The sequence below is a fragment of the Phytophthora cinnamomi genome, assembly GCF_018691715.1.
Source record: "Phytophthora cinnamomi strain GKB4 chromosome Unknown Contig64, whole genome shotgun sequence".
NCBI classification, from domain to species: Eukaryota; Oomycota; class Peronosporomycetes; order Peronosporales; family Peronosporaceae; genus Phytophthora; species Phytophthora cinnamomi.
This window is the reverse complement of record NW_027150997.1, coordinates 176,776-201,777: the sequence shown is the minus strand read 5'-3', so window position 1 is coordinate 201,777 and position 25,002 is coordinate 176,776. Positions and strand designations below refer to the sequence as shown.

The 25,002-nt window shown below is 50.5% G+C and overlaps 5 protein-coding genes across 5 annotated transcripts; 3 read left to right on the top strand and 2 right to left on the bottom strand.

The window, feature by feature from the left end:
• Window positions 1-1,726: 1,726 nt before the first annotated feature.
• IUM83_19366 (uncharacterized protein) lies at window positions 1,727-1,981 on the bottom strand (the record flags this gene model as incomplete). The annotated part of the gene is made up of 1 exon (XM_067944413.1): window positions 1,727-1,981. The coding sequence occupies one exon, from the start codon at window positions 1,979-1,981 to the stop codon at window positions 1,727-1,729; it is 255 nt and encodes an 84-aa protein (XP_067786795.1).
• Window positions 1,982-4,432: 2,451 nt separating this feature from the next.
• On the top strand, window positions 4,433-7,813 carry IUM83_19365 (CTLH/CRA C-terminal to LisH motif domain; the record flags this gene model as incomplete). The annotated part of the gene is made up of 3 exons (XM_067944412.1): window positions 4,433-6,599; window positions 7,536-7,625; window positions 7,704-7,813. 3 exons carry the CDS (start codon window positions 4,433-4,435, stop codon window positions 7,811-7,813), a joined length of 2,367 nt encoding a protein of 788 aa, XP_067786803.1.
• A 1,275-nt stretch (window positions 7,814-9,088) lies between these two features.
• On the top strand, window positions 9,089-9,661 carry IUM83_19364 (putative secreted RxLR effector protein; the record flags this gene model as incomplete). The annotated part of the gene is made up of 2 exons (XM_067944411.1): window positions 9,089-9,524; window positions 9,600-9,661. 2 exons carry the CDS (start codon window positions 9,089-9,091, stop codon window positions 9,659-9,661), a joined length of 498 nt encoding a protein of 165 aa, XP_067786804.1.
• A 3,895-nt stretch (window positions 9,662-13,556) lies between these two features.
• IUM83_19363 (Zz type zinc finger domain containing protein) lies at window positions 13,557-14,819 on the bottom strand (the record flags this gene model as incomplete). The annotated part of the gene is made up of 4 exons (XM_067944410.1): window positions 13,557-14,168; window positions 14,238-14,300; window positions 14,376-14,613; window positions 14,689-14,819. 4 exons carry the CDS (start codon window positions 14,817-14,819, stop codon window positions 13,557-13,559), a joined length of 1,044 nt encoding a protein of 347 aa, XP_067786801.1.
• A 279-nt stretch (window positions 14,820-15,098) lies between these two features.
• Window positions 15,099-17,612, top strand: IUM83_19362 (Digestive organ expansion factor; the record flags this gene model as incomplete). The annotated part of the gene is made up of 1 exon (XM_067944409.1): window positions 15,099-17,612. The coding sequence occupies one exon, from the start codon at window positions 15,099-15,101 to the stop codon at window positions 17,610-17,612; it is 2,514 nt and encodes an 837-aa protein (XP_067786802.1).
• Between the last annotated feature and the right edge of the window lie 7,390 nt (window positions 17,613-25,002).

Here is a 25,002-nt window from a genome sequence, read left to right as displayed (position 1 = left end):
ATGAACACGAACGGTACGATCGACACGCTCAACGTACTCAACCAGCACTAGGTACTCGCAGTAGAAAAGTAACTGTAAGCCGTGGAGAACTAAGTCGGTCGATTCGCTGTGCTCTCGAAAGCTTTTACCACTTGAACTTCCACTGGCAATGTGACCGGACGCCGATGTAGGGCTGGCACATCGGAAGTGCGTCGAAACGCCCACGATATAAAGTGAAGACCCTTGCGTTGGCAGACTGATTCACTGCGCAGAACATGCCTGATGCTTCTAAAGTTTGCAATTGTTTGTTGATCTGCTCGGAGATGAGGTGTGGGGAGTTGCCCATAGCCGTACCCCGTCTAACGGCCCCACTTGGGTCCCATAAGCACCGTCGCCAGGTCGCCACGTTTTGACAATTGTTTAGTGTTCATTCCGGGGTGCTCCGCATGATATCGCTCATGTAGCATTTCGACCACAGTCTCATTCGGGGCGGAACTTCAGGAGTAAATCCACAAGGTCTACCCCGATGAACAGAGTAGGCAGATAGAAGGACCTCGAGGTCGACGTACAGACCGAGATGAGCAATGATAGAAAAAGTCGTGGCGATTTACGTTCCAGCGGCAATGCGTCTCGTTATTGGCTCGCTGCCAACTTCTCAGAACTCGCCTTTTTGGCGGCATCATAAAAATTTCCAGGATAGTGTCACCGTCAATTTGGTGCTTACCGGATCTATCCCTTCTGCCGAGTGTTGTACGAATTTTGCCTCAAGAATACCAATGTGTAGTTCTGCTATCGATCTGGAAATTCGGAGCAAAACGCTTTACAGCACCAGATGAAGGACTTTATTCCGGAATTTGTAGAGTTCTCAGTTATGAACGGCGCCGGAAACCCCACATCCACGGCTTCAGCGATGTCCGTCCCCAGCTGACGACGAAAGTTGCGATGAAGAGCCTACTAATTCTGCTCCGGGACAAACAACTCGATTTGGCAACTACCAGCCCAGAATATCATCATGCCCACACGAACCCAGAAAGCCCAGCTGGCAGCCCACCCTTCCGATGGAGCGTTCAGTGGAAGACGCTCTAACAGCGGAATGTGGTGGCCCATTGGCAACAATTTTCGTCGCTAAATGAGTGTAATACCACACTCAAGACATTATGCTTAGAAGAAACCAAGTTTTGTTTACCTGTTACGATTTGGGTGGCAACTCGACACGTCTAGTGGCCGGTGGGTCAGTGTTGATTGCTGAATTTGATGATAAGCTGGAAACCAAGATCGCTCGCGGTCGTGTACGTCGCAAAATCCTTTGCGTGTGTTGGTGGCATTCGCGGAGCAGCAATTTACGTGAATTTGTTCTTCGGCGACACTGACAACATGATCCCAAAGCGACTGCACAGGTTGAACACGCTCGCGCGAGTCATCGTGCATCCGATCAAGTTGGCGCTTAAAGACTACGAATCCTTGCGTTGCGACTATCTTTGTTGGTACGGACACGGTCTCCAGAACCCCCACTCCCCTGGTGGCGATGACTCCGGAAGCTTATCGATCTGCGTTTTAGTCTCTTTGGCGGCGAGGAATTGAGTGATTAACTGCCTAACCAGACAAAAGCCGATAGACAACTCATGAAAGAACCCAGCACATATATCCTACTCCTTATACTGCATTCATCATAACAACACGGAGGGGAAACTGCGACAACACTCATCTACTCAGCGCGATTCCTGCGTCTGGAACTCCGCCTCTTGCCTCAGACGCATTGCGTGGTCAGCTTGCGGTACTTGATCACTTTCTGGGCGATCAGCGCGTTGTTGGCGGTGTTGGCGCCCGAGACCTCTTTGACCAGCAGCAAGATCTTCTCGCGCGTGCGGCGCTGGAATTCCTCGTCCTGGAAGACGACGTTCGAGCCCGTTCGAACGAATCGCTCGGACTTGAGCGCGCTCATGGACGCGCTTCTGCGATTCTGCGAGCAGCGAGAAGGTTGGTCGGCATCATGCTGCGCCATGGCTCGTGGCTGATTGCGGAGACGTGCGTTTTCCTCGGAGACTTGAAGAGTGAAGTCCTGACGAGTCATCCACCGACACCTATGGAAAAACTTCGGGTATCCGCCGAGAGGCGAGTGTCCCGAAGAGTCCGTGTTGGGGAAGGACCTTTACGTTGAAGGCGAGTGAATAGACCGCTGGAATCCTCGGGTGGCAAGAAAGTCGTCCTCCCCATTCATGCTCAAGACCTGGACTACTTCGTGTGTGCGGGCTATATAGCTAACTCTCCTTCGCCAACGCAGCAGCGCAAAAGCTCGACCAGAGTCCATGCAGGCTGTGTTGCATTCATGGAAAGATTGCGAACGAGAAGCTCGTTTCCAGACTGACCATACCGAGAGTTGGTGGTCATCACCTCAGTTTTCTTACGCCTAGCAAAAGCGTGTTCGCAGGGAGAGTATGGTACTTGCTCAAGAAGCTGCTGTGCACACCTCCACTTCGTCTGCTTGGTTTTATCACCTAGTGACTCGGGTGCTCGATGCTGGTTATCACGTGACTCTCGTAGCAAGCCAATTGGGCGTTGCCCTTGCCTAGATAAGGATCATGAACTCGATTAGACCGCTATATAGCGCCTCCGTTGATACTGTTCGTCAATTTCGCATCCAACATAGCCGTCAACGGTCTGAAATCGCAGTTCTTCTCCGCCTTACTCAGACAATTTTGCTCGAGGGCGCCGCAGTCGTGTTTTGTCATGGCTCGCATGTACCAGACCGTCAAAGCGCTTTGAACGATAAAAAATAGCATAGCCTACGAAGAACGGGGGCACCTACCAGTTGGTCGTACGAGGTTTATGAACAAAAAACATGGGTGGACGGACACGCGTTTCCCTCAACACACCAAGGGCGACACAGATGCATATACTTGAGCCGCTGCTATCGTTGGGTTGGTAATAAGACGAAGGTCTGAGCGGGGATCGACAACCGCGGCATATTTGCATTTGCTGACGGGTGTATATTTGTCGGCTCCTGTCCGACGGAGGTCCTACCTGCGATCACTTGAGCACTTCCACATCACGAGAGTCGAGCAAGATGAAGTGGTCTCCGTTGTAGCGCATCAAACACTGGTTCGAGCATCGACACGAGATCAAGATGGAGCATCAGTATCTGGATCGCTACTCCATCGAGAAACTCTGCGCATTCCACGAATATCAGCAGAAATCCAGTATCTACCGGGTGATCGCCGTCATCGTGTTGACTCCGCTGCCGACGATTCTGACCTTATGGGGTCTCGATTGTCTGCCGTTGGGAGATCCACGCCACGACGTTCCTCCGCTCGATGCTCTCTCACACCATCATGACCTACTAGTACATGTTCCTGGTGGCGGAAAAGCACGCGCTGGGGCTCACCGACAATAACTCCGAGTACACTCATAAGAAGGCGGCCAAGATATCGCTGTGTGTGTGTCTGCCTCGACATTTATCACTTGGGCGTTCGTGTGGCGCTTTCCAACCCCGTATCAGGAAAATGACATCCTGCGCACAGTTCAAGCCCTCCCTCCGAAGTTTTTGTCGCTCTCCCCAACAAGATGGAAATCCGTACGGCCCGCCCAACGTAGCGCCAGGTGTGTCAAGTGCTGTTAGAAGATCGTGAAGAACGCTACCATTGTATCCAAAGAGACGGATCACCTCGCACTCGTGGACGAGAAATCCAAATAATGGATGCACCGAGCGTAGCGACGCCTGGTACTGCAGCAGCGAAGAGTAGTCTTAACGGCAGTGGGAACACAATCAGTAGGCGCCAAAAGGGCAAGCAATAGGATGTGTCCGATGCTCATTCTCAGCCGAGGAACGCCTTGGGCGAGTATACCCACATTTAATGAAAGCCAGCACTGCCCACCATCGAAAGATGAAGACACAATTCTCGTACATATCTGCGTCGAGCGGAGCTAGCGGCAGCACCTCTTTTAACAAACTTAAGGTCAAACTGGGCAGCGGTGTGAGCACACACGCAGCTATTACCCTCCACCAGCTCAAAATCTTCACATAACTATCCAGTTGTTGAAGTTGTTCCACAGAATACTGCCCTTCCAAGCCCCTATTCACGGGCGTCCACAGCCCTCCCACTTTCCACCAAACTCGTCTCGTCCAGCCCGACACCACCTTCCGCGTCGATACATTTTACCACTAGGCAAAAAAGTAAACACAGCAACCAAGTGTAAACTTGGCGGCGAAAATAAATAAAACAGCAAAAACAGATCCACATATTTTTTTTTTTGCGTCCGTCCGTCCTGTTATTTAACATGACAACCGTTAAGCCCAGTTCCTAACACCTTCTCCACTAGTCTAATTGGACGAACATACCACCTCCAGCTAACCAATAACAGCCATCATCCCTCTACAAGAACAATCCACCCTGTTCAAGAACCTTCGCACTCTCTCACAGCCATATTGAAGAATAAACCGCCGCGGAATCAGATCATGGCGCTGGACCCGCGCTGCGTGGCCTTCGAGGGCCGCCTGCACGCCGACCGCCGCACCGCCGAGTACGTGGGGCGCGCCAGCCACGACGCCGACGCCGCGTGCTTCCGCTCCAGGCGCGCGGCGGCCGCGGGCGCGCGCGCGCAGAAGCTGCGCGTGTTCTACTTCGAGACTCAGATTTTGGCCACGGCGACCGACGAATTAGCGGCTAATTCGCTACCTGCGAGAACTAATACTGCTAATTCCTCGCGTAGCTCCTCGGCGGCGTTACAGCGCCACGCCGCGCAGGACCGCGACGCCGCCGCCACGACGGCCAGAGACTGGAGACGCCGCGCCGAGCTGCAGGCCATGGACCTCGAGGACGTGCAGATCCCGAGCCTCGCGGGCGGCGGAGTACCTGTGAATTTTAATTTTTCTCTAAATTCTCTAAATTCCAGAACCATGCAGCAGATGCGCTCCCGCATCGACCGCCGCCGCCTGCGCCGCAGCAACGAGAGGAGGAAATTCAACCACAAAATTGCAGTGGGCTTCCTTTTGGACGACGCCGAGCAGAAATTTGCAGCTTTAGGCAAGAATTCCAGCTCCTTTTCTCTTTTTTCCAGGGCCAGCGGCTTCATGGAGGCCGCCATGTCTCGGCGAGCAGTGAAGCAGCTGATGCAGAGGATTCTGCCAGACGTGACGCCCAGTGCGGGCTCTGGGTCTTCTTCTGAAGAGGAGGAGGAGGAAGCAGAGCTGAAGAAGAGGGAGAAGACGCACCCTGCAGTTTTGCACCGAGATTTAGGCGAGGCGGTCAACTCGCTCGCCTACGTGGGCAAAACGGGGCGCGTGGTCTCTCATGGCCGAGAGTTCTTGCAGTGTGAACGATACGGGGCGGGAGATGTGGTCGGGTGTGGGGTGCTGTTGGATACGAATACGTTCTTTTTCACGTTGAATGGGAAGCTGATGGGCATGCTGGCGGCTAGAGATGTGTACGATCTGGACGATTTTGGTGAAGTTGAAGAGTCGGATGAAGAAGTGAGCGAGGAGGAAGAAGATGGAGACGAGAGTGGAGAGGAAGACGGTGAGGATGGGGCGGCAGTAGAGGAAGACGAAGACAGCGGCGTGGGCGTCCGACTAGACAGAATTGACGACGTTGAGATGGAAGATATCGACAGGCGCCACGAAGAAGAGAAGGCACTGTTCGCATCTGTGAGCCTTCATGGAGCTGGCGAATGCGTGCATACAGTATTTGAACCTGATGAGTTCCAGTTTAATTTGGCGGAGTTCGAGCAGCAGATACAGAAGGACCGTCAGCAGGCACTGCTTGCAGAGCGCGAGAGACGCAGCGAGAATGTCCCTTCCAGGGAGATTGAACAGTCTGACTGCAAGGACGAAATTGCGATGAACGAGTTGGTGCAAGATTTCTTCTTGCATTATGGTTACGAGAGTGCGTACAAGGCTTTCGAATCAGCTCTCACGACGACAAAGCGACCACGACTGTCGTCAGATGCTATGGATATGGACCATGATGATGAAGCTGAAGCCAGTACTGTGACATTGGGTGTCAGCAGTGTTGAAGACATGGAGGATGAAACTAAAATCGACGACATAGAATTTGAAGAGGCGCAACCAAGCTTGTATCCCCCCCAGAAACAGCAGATGCGCGAGTCTCTAAGCTTACGTCACGAAGTGCGGGAGCACATTCAGTGCTTTAGGACAGCACAAGCGCTTGTCGTGCTCGAGCAACATGCAACAGAACTCATGAAGAATGGGGCAGGTTCTCGCTCCTGGCGCTTTCGAAAGCTCATGCTGTACTGCCGAATCCTTTGCGTCATTGATATTTTGATCCACGATACCGACGCGAAAGCTGATCCCTCGTTGGCACCCAATGGCGCAGCAACGCCTCCAAACGGATGGAATCCGGAGTCAGCAATTGAGTTCGCACGACAAGTGTTTGGGCCTTCGTCCGAGCTTGCAGAAAACGGGACGCGCAAACGGCAGCGTGTCGGTAACGGAGCGCACAAAAAGCGTGATGGCACCGACGACGTTGCGCTCGCTATGAGCCTTCTTCTGTACGATCAACGCGAAAGCATACCTGCGACGAGTCGCGCACTTAAACTCCTGACGCCTGAGTTTCGCGAGTCAATAGCAGACCAACTAAACAGCTTGCTACTGAGCGACGAGTCTGGTAAGACACCACCACGAGTGTCGGCTCTTGAAGCATTCATGAAGGACCTGGGAAGTCTGCAGAAAGAGTGCTTGCACCAGGGTTGCCGTGTACATCCAGAAAGCATCGCAACCACAAGTAATGGCAAATGCAAACCCTCGTCGCGTCGACGGCGAGCTTCTGTATCTTCAAGTTCGGATGATTCATCTTCGTCTCAGTCACAAAGTGAGCCGGATGACCGATTAGAGGACGACGATGACGACGATGAGTGACGGAATTGGACGGACTGGAAGCGACCAGTATCTAGCTATGTATTTGAAGTAGGTAAGGACTATACGTAAATCAAGACCACGAGAAACGATGAATCCGCCGCGTCCCATTACAACAGAATCTGCCTGCAAAGACCAAGCTACGGTTGGTAGCCATGGATACAATGAGATCGGAAGATGAAATCGTGTTTGAAGCCTTGCAAAAGCTTGTTGTCCAAGTCTTGAGGAAAGCTGGGTCGACGCTGGGTGAGCTGCGTCATATCTTAACAAGGTCCCAACGGCCAAGAGCTACTGCACACACTAGCTCACACCTGCGTTGACTATGAAGCCACTTTGCTACACTCAGCCGCAGGCCTTGACGAGGTGTCGATGAAGTGCCTGGGTGCTGGTGATCCTAAGGCCACGCTTTAGAGTTCTCGCGTGCAGAGGTAGTAGCTCTGGCGTTGAGCGTGTACCGCTTCTTGGTTGATGAGGTTGGCGAGAATGTGATGGCAAGATGATAGCGAGGACTGCTCTCGTCGTTATAATCGCTGGAGGCTGCGTTGAAGTTAGGCTTGTCACAGAAGCTTCCGACACAAATCTTCTTTTCTACCGTCTTCTCTACGCTCAAGCTCCTACATTCGTACATGTCAATGACATACTGCCCTCCTCAGTTCTAATTCATCTGTGAGGTCCATCACTCCAACAGAGAAGACGTGGTACGACGCTCACATTCGAAGCGACAGTTTTATCGTTGAGGCTGTGGATGTTTTATTTGGTGAACTTGGGAGCCAACAACGTAGGTAAGCTATGGTGCGTTCAATCTGGGAGTGTCAGGTAAACTATAGCTGCAGCTCTGTAAATGGATATTATACAGGTGTCCCCGCTGAATCTGCAACTGCCATCGGCTATCTACCGCGAACACAGAGTGTGCGGGAGTCTGCCAGTGCGCAAGATTTGCCACAGCTGTCAGGTGAGACGTACTGAATTAGTAAGATCATTGCGGGAAAATGAAACGTCTCTGCGGGAAACATCGAGTTGCTAGATCGGTAGAAAATGAAAGGCCCACAATGAACATTGTATCTTAGATCAGGGCATCATTGCGTGCATCAAGAGTCACTTCACGCGCATTAAGGTCGAGGATAGCATTGATCGGTATATAGTAGGGCTGCCGCAGGAGAAGATCTCAATCTACACAGCCTTAAGTTGGGCGTCACAGGCTTGGAATGCTGTAACTCCGGCCACTATCAGGAACTGCTGGATGCATTCTGGCATCGTATCTAGCGCAACTCAGCTTATGTCGATCCGTAACATTAAAATGCAGTACATTAGCGTCTATAAAAGCAGTACATTAACGTCTATGCGCAACCTGTGCAGATATTGTAACCTCGCAGTTTTTTTTGGTCCCACCTTTGCAGATTCAGCGGGGACACCTGTATTACATTCCATTAAAACGGGAAAAATATAATACAACCGTAGTCGCAGGTAGAGAAGATAGAGAAACTCGATAAATGTGGCTTTAGAGTGCACCCTGAGCGCGACCGCGGTCAATCTCTCACGATTCATACATTGCCAATATTTCTCGATCAAAACGTGCGACTCAGCTTCGAAAGTGCAACGATTTGGGTATAGAATATATATGGCTCCGACATCATCGGCGGGGGTAATGGTAACTGAGGTTTAGATTGCACGTAATACAATTTTTACGGCAAACAACCAAGCGCATTTACAAACAGCATTTGCAGCGAGTTAGTGTCTAGTGAAATTTACAAACATGTTGGCGGAGTACACAACGTGTACATGTACGTGATCGATCATACGACACCACGCTAACTCACGTGACGTGGTCATTCATAGACAGAACACGCAAATACTAGTAGTAATTTGTTATCAAATGGATCGGAATGTCCCCGGCTTCGTAGCCACGACTTACAGCAGCTGTAGGAAGGACAACCAGTGAGAGGGACAACAGCTGTAGAGAAGTCAGAGACTTTGCGATTTGCCGTGGGGCTTGTACCTTAAGGACTGGTCGAACTGTATTCAGACGACCGACAACTTGTGGGTCACAAGTTTGCTTTTCTCACGTGAAAGGACAATGTTTGAACTGGATGGATTTAGAAAAAAGTACATTATCAATGCATAGGCTATGGGACACAGCAATATACGTTGATTCTGACCAGGTCCAGGAGGGCTACCTCATTTCCGAATCAACTGGCTTGACCAATCCAACAACTTCCTCAAGACACAAGAAGTGCCTCAAGAATGCGCGTCAGCTTCTTCCTGCTACTGGTATCAGTGGCCACAATCGTCTCCAGCACCACCTGCCTTGTCGGCGCTGAGAAGGAAAGCGTCTGGATCCACCGTTCTGGAAATATCGACAAGGGCGCCCATGGGGAAAAGATGGTTCGCTATCTCAGGGCTAACAAAAATGAAGGTGACGGTGAGAAGGAAGAACGGGGCGTCTTCTTTCCCAATCGGCTGAAGGCATTATTTCGAGTCAAGTCATCGACACTTAACCGTGGTCAGATGGCAACAAAGCTGTCCGATACAGAGACCAAGAACCTGCAGAAGGTAGCGAGTGAGATTGCTGATACCAAGTTCACGGCGGCCGAGGGGAAGAGCCTCCAGAAGGCTGTCAGTTACGTCGCCAAGGGCAAACTGACTCAAAATGACGTGAAGAGCATCGAGAAAGCTGTAGGTGAGGTTGCGAAGAAACCTTGGAATTGGCGTAAAATTTTAAAAGTCTCGGCTGGTTGGTTGGCTTTCCTCGCAGTCGTTGGCTGGATTCCAGCGGTTGCCTACATAAACCGCGACGAGATCTATGGTAGTGGCTAATCCTTAATCAAATATAGCCCTCGGTTAACTGCACAATATACTGAACCCCTTTCGTCTCGGTCCAATTTTCGACAACAGTGGTGCGATTCCGGCAGGAATCGCTTCAATGTCATTCTTGTGCTCCTTGATGGTCCAGGCCCATCGCAGCCAAAGAATAAAAGAAAATTTGGTGGTTGCGAATTGCCTAACGTATAAGCGTTTTAAAAGTTCACTTTTTACCTAAAATTGTGCAAGTAAGTTACTTTCGACAATAACGTTTCGACAATAGTGAGACTTCACTAATTTGGGGATTGCTGAATTTGTTCCGAGTTAATTACATCCATGAGGGGATGGCAAGTTCTGCTGTGTGTTCCAAACTTTAGGTAACAAGGGCTTGACAATACTCAGTTCGAACGCATGCCAATAGATAGCGGCGAAATGAGCTGGATAACCCCAACTTAACCACAGCACTTCTAGTTATCAAAATTTGGTTTCGAAAATTTGGAACCCGAAGGCATCCACAATTCGCCAAATAATTGTAATTAACTATAGAAACGTAGTACCGCAGCAGCTCTAGTGCGTACTACATCGTTTTAATTCAGAACGCGGTTCTGGAGCATCTGAGGTTATTTCTTCCCTCCTCCTCGTCATTCTCGAATTTGTTGCGTTGGAGAGAAGCGATGAAGCGGAAGTGGTTTGAACTGTTAGGCGATGATGGCTGGGCGTTGTCGTCAGTGATCTCTATGTATCCGTGGATACTGAAGATGTTGATATTTACCGAAAGGCAATGAAGACGGAGTGTCCGAGCGCTCTCTCAAACATTGCTGCGGCCGACCTCCGAGTCTTCGCGAACGGTGTGACATTGGATTCGCGGGCTTCGTTGGTTGAGATCGATGATAAAGAGACGCTCATTGTGGTTGTGCAGAAGCAGCGTCGAGTGGATATTACCATCGATATATGGCGAGTCGACTGGAGTATCGCACCTAAACCGTGCCCTCGACTCCTCGTTAAAGATGAGATCGACTGATTGAATTGCCGCCGTCTTACGTCGGTGGTACCGGAACTGGTCGTCCTGATCAGGCGCTGATCCTCTATCGTCGACCAACTCTGGTGAAGCAATGGAATGAGATGAACAGGTGTCCAATCCAGAAGTATGCGCGTCTTTGGGTTGTCGACCTACGTGGAACGGGAAAGTCGTGCGCAGCGCTCGCTTTCGTTTGGTCGCTTAATCGATTGTATTGGGACGTGATTTGGATTCATCACTCGCAAGATGACAAGCATTTCAATTGCGTTTGACTTCAGGGTGACAAGAAAGCGGTTGCGTTGTGAAGGAGGAGACGATATAGCGCGACCTGGCAGCAATCTTGGATGCGACATGGCAGCAGTAGTGGTGATTAGAAGTCGTTAGTTGATCTAAGTGACTACAATATACCACCAAAACAAAATCTTGGATGCGACGTCACAGACAAGGAAAACGATTGCATTCCTGGACGGGTACGTCAATTCATCTGCAGCTGCAGAGGCAGCTCATCTTAAGTGGCTATGTTGGCATCAATAAGATAAATCAAACATCGACTAGTGTGTGTTTGTCGATGGTTTCATTCGGAAAAGATTATCGTCCAGATCTTTACCTTCCGATTCCGACGAACGTGGATGAGGAGCTCCGGGACTCTGACATGGAAGATGTGGAGATGTCGGCTGGAGAATTACACAATCTGGAGGAGGTACAAACGAGCGAATTCCATCACGCCACGCAGGTAGTGGGTCGTCCGCTTCATCAAGTACATACACAGATGCTTTCTAAGCTGACGTCATGATGCTTGCTGATTACAAGAAGGCAGTCCTGAACGACGACCGCAACGTAGCAACCATGTTTCCACCATATCCAACACAATCTGATAAAAAAACGGAAGCAACGGAGAGAACCAAGTTGTTGCAAGAGAAGTACTTTGTGGCCGGTGGAAGCGCTAGACTCATGTTTGAAGTTACGACAGCGACAGCGATTTAAGTACTCGACAAAGCACTCGTGGAAGCACCAAACATTGAAACTTACCTTCAAGGCTTTGTTGTCGATTCGTCATCTGGTGCTGTCAGCCGTTTACTTGCACGGCACGACAGCCCCCATTGGTACGACGTTTGATTGGTGAGCGAGAACGTCGTGCGTCATTTTGCAACGGTCATGGGTCCGCGTCTAGCCCAGAATTTCGCGAGGGCTTGCAACGTGAATCTATCCACGGATAGTTTTATCCTGGATGCTTGGGTTTTTGCGCAGCTTAACCATAATGGCCCGACGTGGATCATGCATGTGGAATCGACATTACAACGTCGCAACTGGGAGAGATCAAGCATCGTCTTGTTGATCCAGACAAGTATTCAATTGGTATTTGATTGGATGGTCCGAAGTGATGGCTCCAGTCACGTGGAACCAAGGCGGATACGACGCTGCTTTTATCGACGAAACAGTACAACTGGTCCAATTTGTTCAAGTGACGCGTGCCGAGTGCCATATCTTCGATGAGAAATACTTCATCGACCACTTGAACAGACTCGTCGCTGTCGATCTGAACCAATTTGCTCTGGTTGAGCTGTGTTTTGTCGTCCCTATGGCCTGGCTGGAAACGTTCAGGTTACCCGTGAGGTAGGAAGACTTTATGATCGTTGTGGAAGTTACTTCGTCACCATCGCGAGCTACTTGGAGTAAAAACATTCAAAGCCTGCAGTGCAAACGTCATGGTCATCGGAGTTGGTTATTGAGACTACCAACCACCATCCGGTCGAAGGATCACAAGTTAGCTAGAAGCGCAAGACGACAAGTATGTGCTTCTTTACGATACTCATCCGAACGCGACAGAATAGCATTTATCCGAGCCTTGCGCTGAGAAAAGCTCTTTCGGAGTAATTAGTTGGTATCAACATACGCCCCGTTAGGATGTCCTCAAAAACAAATTGCCGAAATTGCAATATTTCCTGAATGCGAAATCAATAGAGTTTGGGCGTTTGGATTTCACAATCTTCTCGCTGCAAAAGTCGACATGGAAGTTGCACGTGCCATTGCTAACGCAGTCCTACCAAATCCGAAATCCGCTACTTTTGTGTGAGTAGAGGATTCAACCCGCTTCTCATTTTCGTGCTCGACAGAAGAAACGTATTCAAATTGCACCGATGGGATTCGTTCACGAATCGTTACTTCGAGGAATTAATACAATATATTATGCAGGCTCGTACCCTACGAATGATCGTTTATAAAAACAACTTCAATGACGTTGGTTGGCCTTCCTTGTCGAGTCCCATATTCTTGAGCATTGAGGATTGTCCTTTATCTGATTTGCAGCTGGTACCTGCAACCACCAAGTCCAAAATGTACTCGAAGACGTATCCTGCTCTAACCCCCGAGGCCAGCCGTTCAGCCCGCAAGCAACTACTGCACGTTGTGGTCCCTACGATCACCGCCGGCACGCTAATTGCTGACGACGCGTTGTTGCTCGCTATGGAGGAACGCATAACGCGCGAGACCTTGTCGAAATCCGAACCGGGGGGTGTAACGCAAAGCGAAGTTTTTGCTACAATGATTCGTGAACACGCGATAATGGTGGAACATACCGAGCCAGAATACCCGAAAGCGATCACGCCGACCGTCATGTCCTGAGCCGAAGATGAAATAATACTGCGGATAGGACGCATGTCCCTATTCTGACAAAATAAAAAATAGCTGAACGCCATGCATTGTTCCTTCTAACTAACCTCCTTCATTTAATGCGACCTGGGCTGTCTTAGTCCGACAGACAAATCGAAGTTCTTCCAACAGACTTACATGTAGACGTGCCAATTATGCAATCCTGTGGCATTTCAAAAACTATAAAGCTGAAGTTTATCGAGCAATAGTGTCACGACTGTGCTAGCTTATCGACGGAATTATCTACCTTTCACCTAACGGAGCGACGGAATGTGCTCGCTTGAGATCTGTTCGTAGCAAAGCCTGCTCTAAAACTGAATAAGCTTCTCGCTGAATAAGTTGAGTACCTTGCAACCGCTGGATCAAGGCGCGCTCTGCCTCCTCCATTTCTTGCACTTTCTTACGGTGCTCTCGGATCTGTCGCTCCTCCGCAATAGCTTTCTTCATCAACCGTAATGCTGCCTCCTCGTCCACTTGCTGCCGATCCAGCAGCTTCTTCTTTTTCAGAGCATCTTCTTGCCTTCGAATTGCCTGCCGCTTAGCCCGAGCGCGCTCAACCTGCAACAATTGCAGTCGCTCGCGCTCTGCCTTCAGCCGCTTGCTCTCTGTCTTCACCTGTTCGACATCTTGATACTTCTTCGAGATAACCTGGATCGCTGCATGCTTTTTCTTGATGACCGACTCCTTTTTTAGGCTGTGCTGCTTCTTTTGTGCCGACCGAGACTGCCGTTCCCGCTCGACTGCGTGCATCGACTTCTCTTCTTGCCGCTGCATGCTGGCTAAACGCATCTCGAGTATTTCCTGCGCGCGGTCCTTCGTCTGCGCGATCTTTTTCCATGCCTTTGATTCTTCGTGCTGGAATCGTTGACAAATATTGTCAAAAAGTGGAGTCTCAACTCAACCCAGCAGATCGTATAGCCTCACCTGAAGCAAGGATATTCGGTTCTGGAGTAACTTGAGATCACACTCAGCTTGCTTCCGCTTGGACTACAATATACGTACGCACTATCGTCAGAGTGCTTCACTCGACGTCAAGATAGAAGCAATGTATCAACGCTGCACCTCGAGCAGCCGGCTTCGAATGATAGGTATACTAGCGGCGCTTTTGGCCCTCGATTTCTGCGCTCCTGTCGGTCCGCCCTTGGATTTATCCCCCGCAACTAGTTTCCCCCAAATCCCCAGTACCGCTTCTTTCGGGATCGACTCCTCTCGAGTCTCGAGCAGCAAGCGCACAAGCTGGTGTGCTCGCGCCTTTCTCGGCAGCCGCTCCAACTGCCGCACCAGCGCCTCCACACCCACTCTACCAACACAAAGAACGTTGCGTCAGTGTCACCAAACCGTCACCACTCCTTTCTACCTCTCTCTCTCAACGTACTCGTCGCCCGGAGCCTCTTGAACGCGCTGAAGCACCCCCGCGACGGACTGCAGCGCCCACGTCTCGGCGTCTTCGCCCTCGGGGGCCAGGAACCTCGCCGCCTGCCTCTGCTGGTCCTCCTCGTCGCTCATACAGCGCGCAATCTCCCTCGCCTCTGCGGCGTCCATGGTCCCCATCGCCCCAACGGCCTCCAGCTCCCAATATGTGTCACAAATGTAGCCATCTCCCACGAAGGGGCGCGAACGCGCTCATCTCCCCCAAAATAAGTCGCTTGTGTGTCGTACACAACCTCTTCCCATTGGCGGAAAATCAATTTCAGCCAATCCGCGCGCCGAAAAGCTTCCGGCCAGCCATTCAGCCGTTGAGCTCCGCTAAGGGTCAAGCAGTTGACGCGACCGCCATTGACCAGCATGGGCGCGCGCAAGGGCGGAGGAGGCAAGAAGAAGAGCGGCCGCAAGCGCAAGGCCAACGTCTGGGACGACGCCGAGCCCAAGGCCAAGCGCGGCGCTGGACACGAGCCCACGCCGCGCCCCAAGGGCTCCAGGGGCTCCATGATGGGCCAGTGGAAGGCGCAGAAGATCGCGCAGCGCTCCAAGGAGCGCCAGTTCGTCGCCTCCGTGGACGACAAGAAGCGCTGGCAGCGCGAGCAATACCACGACACGTGGGAGCGGACAGCCAATGCCATTTACAAGGACGAAAGCGACGAGGAGGCAGCAGAGGAGCGAGCAGAGGAGCAGGAGGCTGCCATGACCAGTGACAGCGATAGTGACAGTGACGGGGACGACGCACTGGGCGGCAAGAAGAAGAACTCGCTGTTTGACGAGTTCGTGAACACGTTTAAGCCGGCGGAGGTTGAAGAGGAAGGTGAAGAGGAGGAGGAGGAGGAGTATGAGGAGGTGCTGGTGGATGAGAATGGAGAGGAGATCGAGGAGGAAGATGATGGAGAAGAAGAGAAGGAGGAGGAGGCGGTGGAGGCGGAACAGGATGGCGAGGAGCAGGAAGATGAAGAGCAGGTAGCTGCGATGGAGAAGGACGATGAAGAGCTAGTGGAGAATGAGGAGGAGAAGGAAGAACAGGAGGACCCCTACCGCCGACGATACTTGCTGAGCTCGTTCGCGGAGCAGGACGCACGCAAGTTTGACGCGCAGGCCCGCAAGTTCGCGAAGGTGAGGCTCCCGGAATTGGAGGAGGACGTGGCGTACGATGTGACGTACCGGAGTGGAGTGGGCGCGGACGTGAGTGGCGTGACTGGAGTTGCGACGACACCGGAGCAAGCGCAGAGTAAGAAGGCGTACGTGCGCTCGAGGCTGCTCGCGTCGTGGAAGCAGCGCGGACTGGATGCAGACACAGCGTACCCTATGGGCTCGTTGGAGCGCACGCTGTCGCAGCAGATGTCGGCGTACACGGACGTCTTCTTCGCTGGCCAGACGTACGAGAATACGGCGACGCTGCGTCAGCTTAGTGCGATGCACGTGCTGAACCACGTGCTGAAGGCGCGCGATACCGTTACGCGCAACAACGAGCGCATCAAGAAGCGCGACTCCGGCAAGGCGGAGAACCAGGATGACGAGGAGGAGAAGGAGTACCGCGACCAAGGTTTCTGCCGTGCGAGCGTGCTCGTCTTGCTGCCCCTGCGCAGTTCCGCTATGGCTTTCGTGAAGCAGCTACTGGAGCTTCTGCCGGCGACGGTGGACACGTTCCACAACAAGGACCGATTCTTCAGCGAGTTTGGCAGTGCGAAGGACGACGACGACGACGAAGATGACGACGCCTCCAATGACGATGGCAAGAAGGAGTGGCAGCGCGTGTTTGACGAGGGCAACAACGACGATTGCTTCCAGTTGGGCTTGTCGTTCTCCCGCAAGGCAGTGCGATTTTACAGCGAGTATCACCACGCGGATATTATCATCGCGTCGCCTCTTGGGCTCCGTCAGCAGCTTGGCGATGAAGTCGCTCTGCTTGACGAAGCCGAGTCCAGCGACGACGTGAAGCTGTCGAGTGATTTTTTGTCGACTATTGAGGTTTGCATTGTCGACTCGGCCAGTCTTATGGCCATGCAGAACCTGGAGCACTTGCGAACTGTGCTGCGTGCCACGAATCTGCAGCCCAAGGAAGCTCCCCACGCAGACTTTGCTCGTGTGCGCGAGTGGAACTTGGCTTTCTTGGCTTCGTACTTTCGACAGACTGTCGTGTTTGCTCATGGTGTGGAACCTACGCTCAACGCGCTGGTGACCAAGACATGCAGAAACATTTCTGGAGTTGTTAAGTTCGTGCGTCGCTACGACGCTGCTGATGGTTCGGCGTCGATCTCGCGCGTGGTGCCGCAGGTGAAGCAGATCTTCCAGCGCGTGGACCTAGACCACTCTGGGCGCCTCACCGCGAAGGACGAGGTGGAGCTGCGCTTTGCGTACTTCAAGAAGCACGTGTTCGAGCCCCTGCTGGACCATCCTCGGAAGCACGTGCTGATCTTTATCCCCTCATACTTCGACTACGTGCGCGTGCGCAACCTATTCAACGACACAATGAACAAGAAGCTGATCCGCAGTGTGCAGTGTTGCGAGTACACGACGAGCAAACAGGTGTCTCGTGCGCGTACGTCCTTCTTCCACGGCCACTGCCACGTGATGCTGTACACAGAGCGTTTCCACTTCTACCACCAGTACCAGATCCGCGGCGTACACCAGCTCATCTGGTACGGACTGCCCGTGATGGGAGACTTCTACGCAGAGATGATGAACATGCTGCCGAGCAGTGACACGGCAGGTCACAACGACGACGGATTCGCTGACAGCACGGACGGCAAGTCTTCGATCGCGCTGTTCACGCGTCTGGATCTCTTGCGAATGCAGCGAATCGTGGGCAACAAGCGCGCAGAGCGGATGTGTCAGCCCAAGGCTGCGAAACCCACATTCCTCTTCTGTTAGAGTCATGTACACAGAACTATACAGCAATCAAAGGACGTTTACTACATCAATGTAATGGTTCTTATTACATAGGCTTAAGTTCTCCGATGCAATGCGGTCGGGTACGGATCAGCCTCGGCTGATCTAGTAAGCATACGGACCAGGTCCTGAAAATACAATATAAATCAACTGAAGCTGATCAAGGAAAATAGATAGTGTTTGACCTACTTCGTGGTGAAGAAATAAATAACTAAAGCATGCTACAATACAAAACTCTCAATACACACTATTGTCTAGTTGTCCTAAAGCAAGCATCCATAGTATTAAATAGCAACAAGCTGATTGCCCTCAAGCCAAAGTCAAGCCTTGACGCAGTTTCTATTGTAAAATGTTTTCAAGCCCAACTGTACCCATGTGGTTATTTGAGGCACTCACGCAGAGGACGGGTGGTCGTACACGCCACCCACGAGTGCGGCAGATGCAGGGCACGGATCCTATTGCCGATTCTTCATGTATGGGCTACTTTTGTCGAAGCCAATCGAAGCGAAAAGTGAAGTCGACACCTGCAAATTCGTGGCATGTTAGTTAAAACTTGATGACACTTGGAGGCAGGGGATACGCTACAAACCTAGATGCACGAGTTGATACTCCAGAGTAAAAAGCATGAGCGAAAATAGCGAAGCTTGTACTGTGAGAAATTGTCTCTCCAAAACAAACGCAAGCTGACGCAGTGGTGAGAATGCAAACTTGTGCCGCAAGAACAACTCGATTAGCACGAGCGAACCCACTTCCAGAATCGCAAATACGACCAGGTTGGTCACGGCGCTCGTGTCCCATTTACCGGCGCTGCAAGGATAATATTCCACATTTGGCAATTGCTGGAGCACAGATTTGTATATCACGTACACGAACGGCACGATACATTCGATGTACTCAACCAGCATGAAATATTCGCAGTGAAAGAGGAGCTGTAAACCGCGCCGAACAAATTGACCGGAATGACTGTCCCCACGAAGACTCTTGTCACCCGCTGATGCTCTTTTACGAACAGTACCGTGCATTGATGTACAGGTATCAGGCACAATTCGAGTGGTCCGAAACATCCAGCGTGGCTCTCCAACAAAAGTTGTCCTTTCAGTGGCTGGCTGGGGGTTTGATCCGAACTTGCCCGATGCTTCCAGCTCTTTCAAGTTGATATATGTCTGCTGGGAGATAAGATGAGGAGGACTCGCCCACAGCCGCACATGTTTCAGCGATGTCACACTGGGATCACGAACTGTTCCCACGATCATGGTCACCAGCTCTACAGAGTCCGATTTATCAGACAACCGGTCAGACTTGGTGACAGAAAATTCATTATGGCGTCGGGCTTGAATCGTCTGGAGTACAATGCTTTCCTCTGAAGAAAGTCCGTGAAACTTGTGCATCAGATTCACAATATCGATTACAATCACCAGAGTGGTCAGATAAAAAGCTCCTGAAGTGGACAAGCACACAGAGATGAAAAGCGATCCGAAAAAATCGACTGAAAACGCCACTAACTCCGGCATGAAGTCTTCCACCTGACGAGACATCCGCACTGCAAATATCTTCGCTCCAAATTTCCAGATCGGTAGCACGAGAACTACTACTCCTCGATAAGCCGGCGGCAGCAGATCGTACAAGCCTTTGCAGAAGGGGAATACCCCAGTGACTATCAAGTTAATGAGGACGGTGTCTTGAAAATCTTTGTGGCGTTGGTGAAGGATCGAGCCTTTTGTAGAGAAGGCTGGGCCATAAATGAGTCGCGTCAGCAATGGAATGTAAATACCGATCGTGAAAACCCCAAACTGCCACATGAAAGGAATTGGGAACCCCACAATCGCTGCTTCGGCGATGTAAGTCCCTAGCTGCACAACGGAAACAGCCACTGTCAGGCTGAGCTGTTGACAGAGTGAGACGTTGTGCCCCGGGACATAGAGATCAATTTGCCAAGATCCAACTCCGAAGATTACGAACGTCACCAAGACATGCCGGATCCAGAACATCCAGTTCGCCTCCCACCCTTCCGATGGAGAAGTGAGTGGTAGACACTCTAGTAACACAGCTGCAAGCACTGCTGGCACGGGCGTAAGTAGACAAACCAGGAAAACTCTAGTGAACGAGGTGGTTTGGGAATACTCGTGCAGGAGTTCCAGCCGTTCAATGGAGTAGGACCCCTGGTGTCCAACTTGGATATGGCTCCACTTCTTTTCGATATAACTCCACAGCGCGGTTCGGCGTCGAGATTCCGGGATTGAGGCAATGCTGGGACGTTTAGCTTCCTTTGGGTTGGGCACGGCGGTCATTGCGAGGTGTCGTTGGTGAATGAGAAAATGTATCGCTGTAGTATTTGAACAACTCCAACTCACGGGGCTTAAAACACACCCTACCAATTGAGAGTATGACAACGCGTTGGGTTTGTTTTTAGCCAACTCCGTCCCACAGAACCCAATATTCTGGCGACGTTAGAATATAGTTTCTGCGATACGAACTGCGTTCACCTGTTTGAAGTTGAGAAATAAAGGATGCAATCATCGAACCCACTACAGGATAGATATCCAAGTCTTTGGCTAACAATGGTTCTGTGCGAATCAAAAATTGGATAGTGTCATGTACAACACTATACAACATCTCATATATACCGTCAAAATTGTCGTTATTGCCTGAAGCTGTGCCGGCTCGCCTCCGGTCGCTAACAGCAATACGAACTTGATCGCATGTTCTCCAGAATCAGGGATGGGAAGTGTTGAATTAATAGTTATTACTCCTCTGCCTGCGCTACCAGATTATTGTATCCCTTTCTATCGGTCACTATCGAAGCATGGAGTGCCCGTATCGCAATGAAACTTCAACTACCCGACACTTCCAAACGGAACACAATTTGATCACTTACTTGGAGTGCCCGTATCGCAATGAAACTTCAACTACCCGACACTTCCAAACGGAACACAATTTGATCACTTACTAGTTTTGCACGGCTTGATGCTAGTGATCATTTGCGAATACTCGATGCAGGTTGAGTACAGCTGGTGCGTGGTGCCGTCTAAATTCCTAAACTTCATCAAATTCATGTAACCCGGAACGTGTTCGACTAATTACCGCAGAGGACGTATTTCAGATATGAAGTGGGGAACGACCGAAGTGACCAACCTGCTCGTAATGTTATGTGCTTCTCTGGAAGTTGGTTCCCTCGAACTTGTCCACGATGTTGCTGCTGGAACTTGCATTTTCGCCACTCTATCAAATCGCGTTCGTGTTGAAGACGCAGTTTTGAAGCCAACTCGCACACTAAGGCCCGTAGACTGCCTCTCTCCTCACCATTCAGGTATGATTTTGAGCTGACGCACTCCCCCAATGTGCCGGTGTTGATTTCACACTTCTTCGCGCCTTGACAGTGAGCTTCGCTATTTCTGGGCAGACTACAATCTGGTTAGTAAAATATTTTTAACGTTATTTACTCCACCTGTTCCTCAGCGCTCTGTAACACCAGGTGCTGGGAGAGCTTCAGGACAACGATTCAAGGCAAGAGTTGGTCACAACTTAAACGAAATTGACCGGTACAAAGGGGATGCAAACTACACGATTTCAAGTATTTCCGGAACTTTGATGATGTTGCGTAGGTACTTACGGAATTAGTACACTGCTAATGGCCGTTGCTCGAGTGACTGCCACTACGTTCCCGTAAGAAGAATTTGGTCTGGTGCTACTGCATTAGTTGGAGCTATAGTGCTTTTCGAACAAGCAAGTCGATTCTTAGTGACCAAGATCCCAGATCGTTGCGATTGGACGCTAAAAATGATCTCAGCGAATTGTCGTACTCTACTCTAACTTCAATGGAACGTATTTTAAGCTTCGCGCGTTCGCGTTGGTCAAGTACTACAGCAATACATTTACTCATTAATCAGCAACAACCAGCAAAGAATGACAAGTTTGCCCGACAGAAAGACACATAGGCGTTCCAGCGCCGCCTCAATCCCGAAACCTCGACAGCGACCATCGCTATGGAATCGTGTGAAGAAGAAAATGGGTGAAATTGAAGTTGGTCACCAGGGATCCTACTCGATCGAGCGGCTGGAACTTCTGCACGAATACTGTCAAACGACCTCATTCGCTAGAGTTTTGCTGGTTTGTATCCTGACTCCCATGCCACCACTGCTAGTGGCTGTGTTATTAGAGTGCCTGCCGCTGAGTCCTCCGTCAGAAGGGTGGGAGGCGAACTGGGTGTTCTGGATCCGACAAGGCCTGGTGACACTCGTAATCTTTACAGTTGGGAATCGACAGATAGATCTCTATGTCCCAGGGCACAGCATTTCACTATGTCAGCAACTCAGCTTGGCTTTCACGACGTTGGCTGTTCAAATGGCAACTTACATCGCTGAAGCGGTCGTTGTGGGGTTCCCCGTTCCGTTCATGTGGCAATTTGGAGTTATTACGATTGGAATTTACGTGCAAATACTGACGCGACTCATTTATGGCCCAGCCCTCTATGAGAAAGGTTCAATCCTTCACCAGCAGAACAAACAATTTCAGGATACCATCGTCATGAACTTGATAGTTACCGGCGTATACCCATTCTGCAGAGTTTTGTATGACCTTTTGCCCCAAGCATACCAAGGCGTTGTGATTATATTGCTCTCCTTCTGGAAGTTTGGAGCGAAGCGGTTTGCAGTGCGCATGACTCGCCCAGTGGAAGATTTCATGCCGGAGCTGGTGGCGTTTTCAGTTGAGTTCTTCGGATCGCTCTTCATCTCGGTGTGTATGGCGAACTCGGGGTCCTTTTACCTGACCGCAATGGTCATCGCAGTAGATATCGTGCATTTACTTGTGAAGTTCCGCGAGATTTCTACTCACGAAACTACCATACTCCGCATGCTAGAAGTTCGACGCCATACCGACTCGGGAACGAAGTCGATTTGGTTGTCTAAGACCGCTGACCCTGGGGACCTGGTCACGATGATTGTTACTGTGATTCGCAATCCTAGAACGTTTCACATGGAGTCGTTGAACGGAATACGACTGTGGGCAAGTCCTCCACACCTCACCTCCGAGCAGGTCTACAGCCACTTGCAAGCACTTGAAGCATCTGGCAGGTTTGGTCCGAGTAATTCGTCCATCAACCCAAGATCGACTTTTGCAATCGCGTCACGCCATCGCTTGATGCCCTGGGTGTTTCGACGCACTTCGGTTGTACCGATCCATATCACTCCTACACCGATGTATGGACTTATTACAAACAGAACGCCAGCCCCCGGCAGTGTGCGGCAGGGTAGCCAGCCTGATCGCTTGGTTCTGCACGGCGTACAGCTCCTTTTCCACTGCGAGTACCTCATGCTGGTTGAGTACATTGAATGCGTGGTGCCGTTCGTGTACCTCGCCTACAAATCGGCGCTCGAGCAATTGCTGAACATAGTGTACTACCCTTGCGGCCCTGGCAAATGGGGCACCAGTGCCATAACTAACCTGCTGGTGTTTGCTGTTCTAGAAGTCGGGTCTCTTGTCCTAGTCGAGGTGTTCTTACGACGCAAGTTTGCATTCTCGCCACTGCATCAGCTTGCGTTTGTTTTGGAGACACAATTTCTCACGATTCAAGCGTCGCTGTTTTCGCTCATGCTTTTTACGCTTCAGTACCAGCTCGAGCATTTAGGTTCGTACTCCCTCCTTGCCGTCGAACATGGTCAAATTTTCAGTAACGTGTGTTTATGTTGCTGCAGGTGTCGATTTCACTTTTCGGTTCGATTGGCTACGACGTTGATAGTGGTTGGTACTCTACGTGAAGGTCGTGGTTGAATAACATGAATTACGTAAGTAAAATAGAATTCAATACTTATTTCCATCTGTACTGCAAGTGATGACTGTCTGGCTTCACGAGAAGAACCAGATCTTTAGGGAATTGCCAATACGGTGTGTATTGTTCATCATCGTTTTTGGTTGGGGTGGCCGAAAAGTAAGATGGCCACCGCGCGTGTTACTGCAAAAAAGAAAAAAAATTAAGCTACGAATCCCCCACCACATTATTTAACGAGATAGAAATACATTGTTTACTCTCCGTTTCGAGTAAGCGCCTCGTTCTTCGTACGTTAGTCTGCCATTCAGTTATCCGGGAAAATAGTGTGCACCTATTCGCTTAGCCTAGCTAGCAGTGCCTTGGTACGTTCTTCGCGTTTTGTTCATCTACCACTACTACTGTAGTAGTTTCTTTTTCATAGCGAATCTCATGCATGGGTTAGCTTTGTCGAAGCCATTCGAAGTGAAAAGTGAAGTCGACACCTGCAAATTCGTGGCATGTTAGTTAAAACTTGATGGCGCTTGGAGGCAGGGGATACGCTACAAACCTAGATGCTCGAGTTGATACTCCAGAGTAAAAAGTATGATTGGAAGTAGCGATGCCTGCACTGTGAGAAATTGTCTCTCCAAAACAAACGCAAGCTGATGCAGTGGTGAGAATGCGAACTTGCGCCGCAAGAACAATTCGACTAACACGAGCGAGCCCACTTCCAGAATCGCAAAGGCGACCACGTTGGTCACTGCGCTCGTGTCCCATTCACCGGCGCTACAAGGAAAATATTCCACATTTGGCAATTGCTGGAGTCCAGATTTGTAAATCAAGTACACGAACGGCACGGCACATGCAATGTACTCAACGAGCATGAGATACTCGCAGTAAAAGAGGAGCTGTAAACCGTGTCGAACCAATTGTCCAACTTCATTGTCATCTCGAAGACTGTTATTCGTTGCTTACGCTCCCTTGCTAGCAAGACGGTGCGTCGATGTAGGTACGATTTGTGGCACAATTGAAGTCGGATGAAACATGAAGCGTGGCTCTCCAGCAAAAGTCGTCCTTCCAGTGGCAGACTGATCCTTTGGCCCAACTTTGCCTGATGCCTCTAGTTTGTTTAGGTGTATGTACAACTGCTTGGAGATTAGGTGAGGAGGGCTTGCCCATAATCGTACACATTTCAGAGATGTCACGCTGGGATCGCGAATCACGTCCACGATCATGGACACCAGTCCTTCAGAAACCACTTTATCAGATGCTCGTAATGACTTGATTTTAGAGCACTGGTTACGATGTCGGTCTTGAATTACGCAGAATATAATGGTTTCGTTTGAGGAAAGCCAGTGAAATTTGTGCATCAGATTCACAATATCGATTACAATCACCAGAGTGGTCAGATAAAAAGCTCCTGAAGTGGACAAGCACACAGAGATGAAAAGCGATCCGAAAAAATCGACTGAAAACGCCACTAACTCCGGCATGAAGTCTTCCACCTGACGAGACATCCGCACTGCAAATATCTTCGCTCCAAATTTCCAGATCGGTAGCACGAGAACTACTACTCCTCGATAAGCCGGCGGCAGCAGATCGTACAAGCCTTTGCAGAAGGGGAAT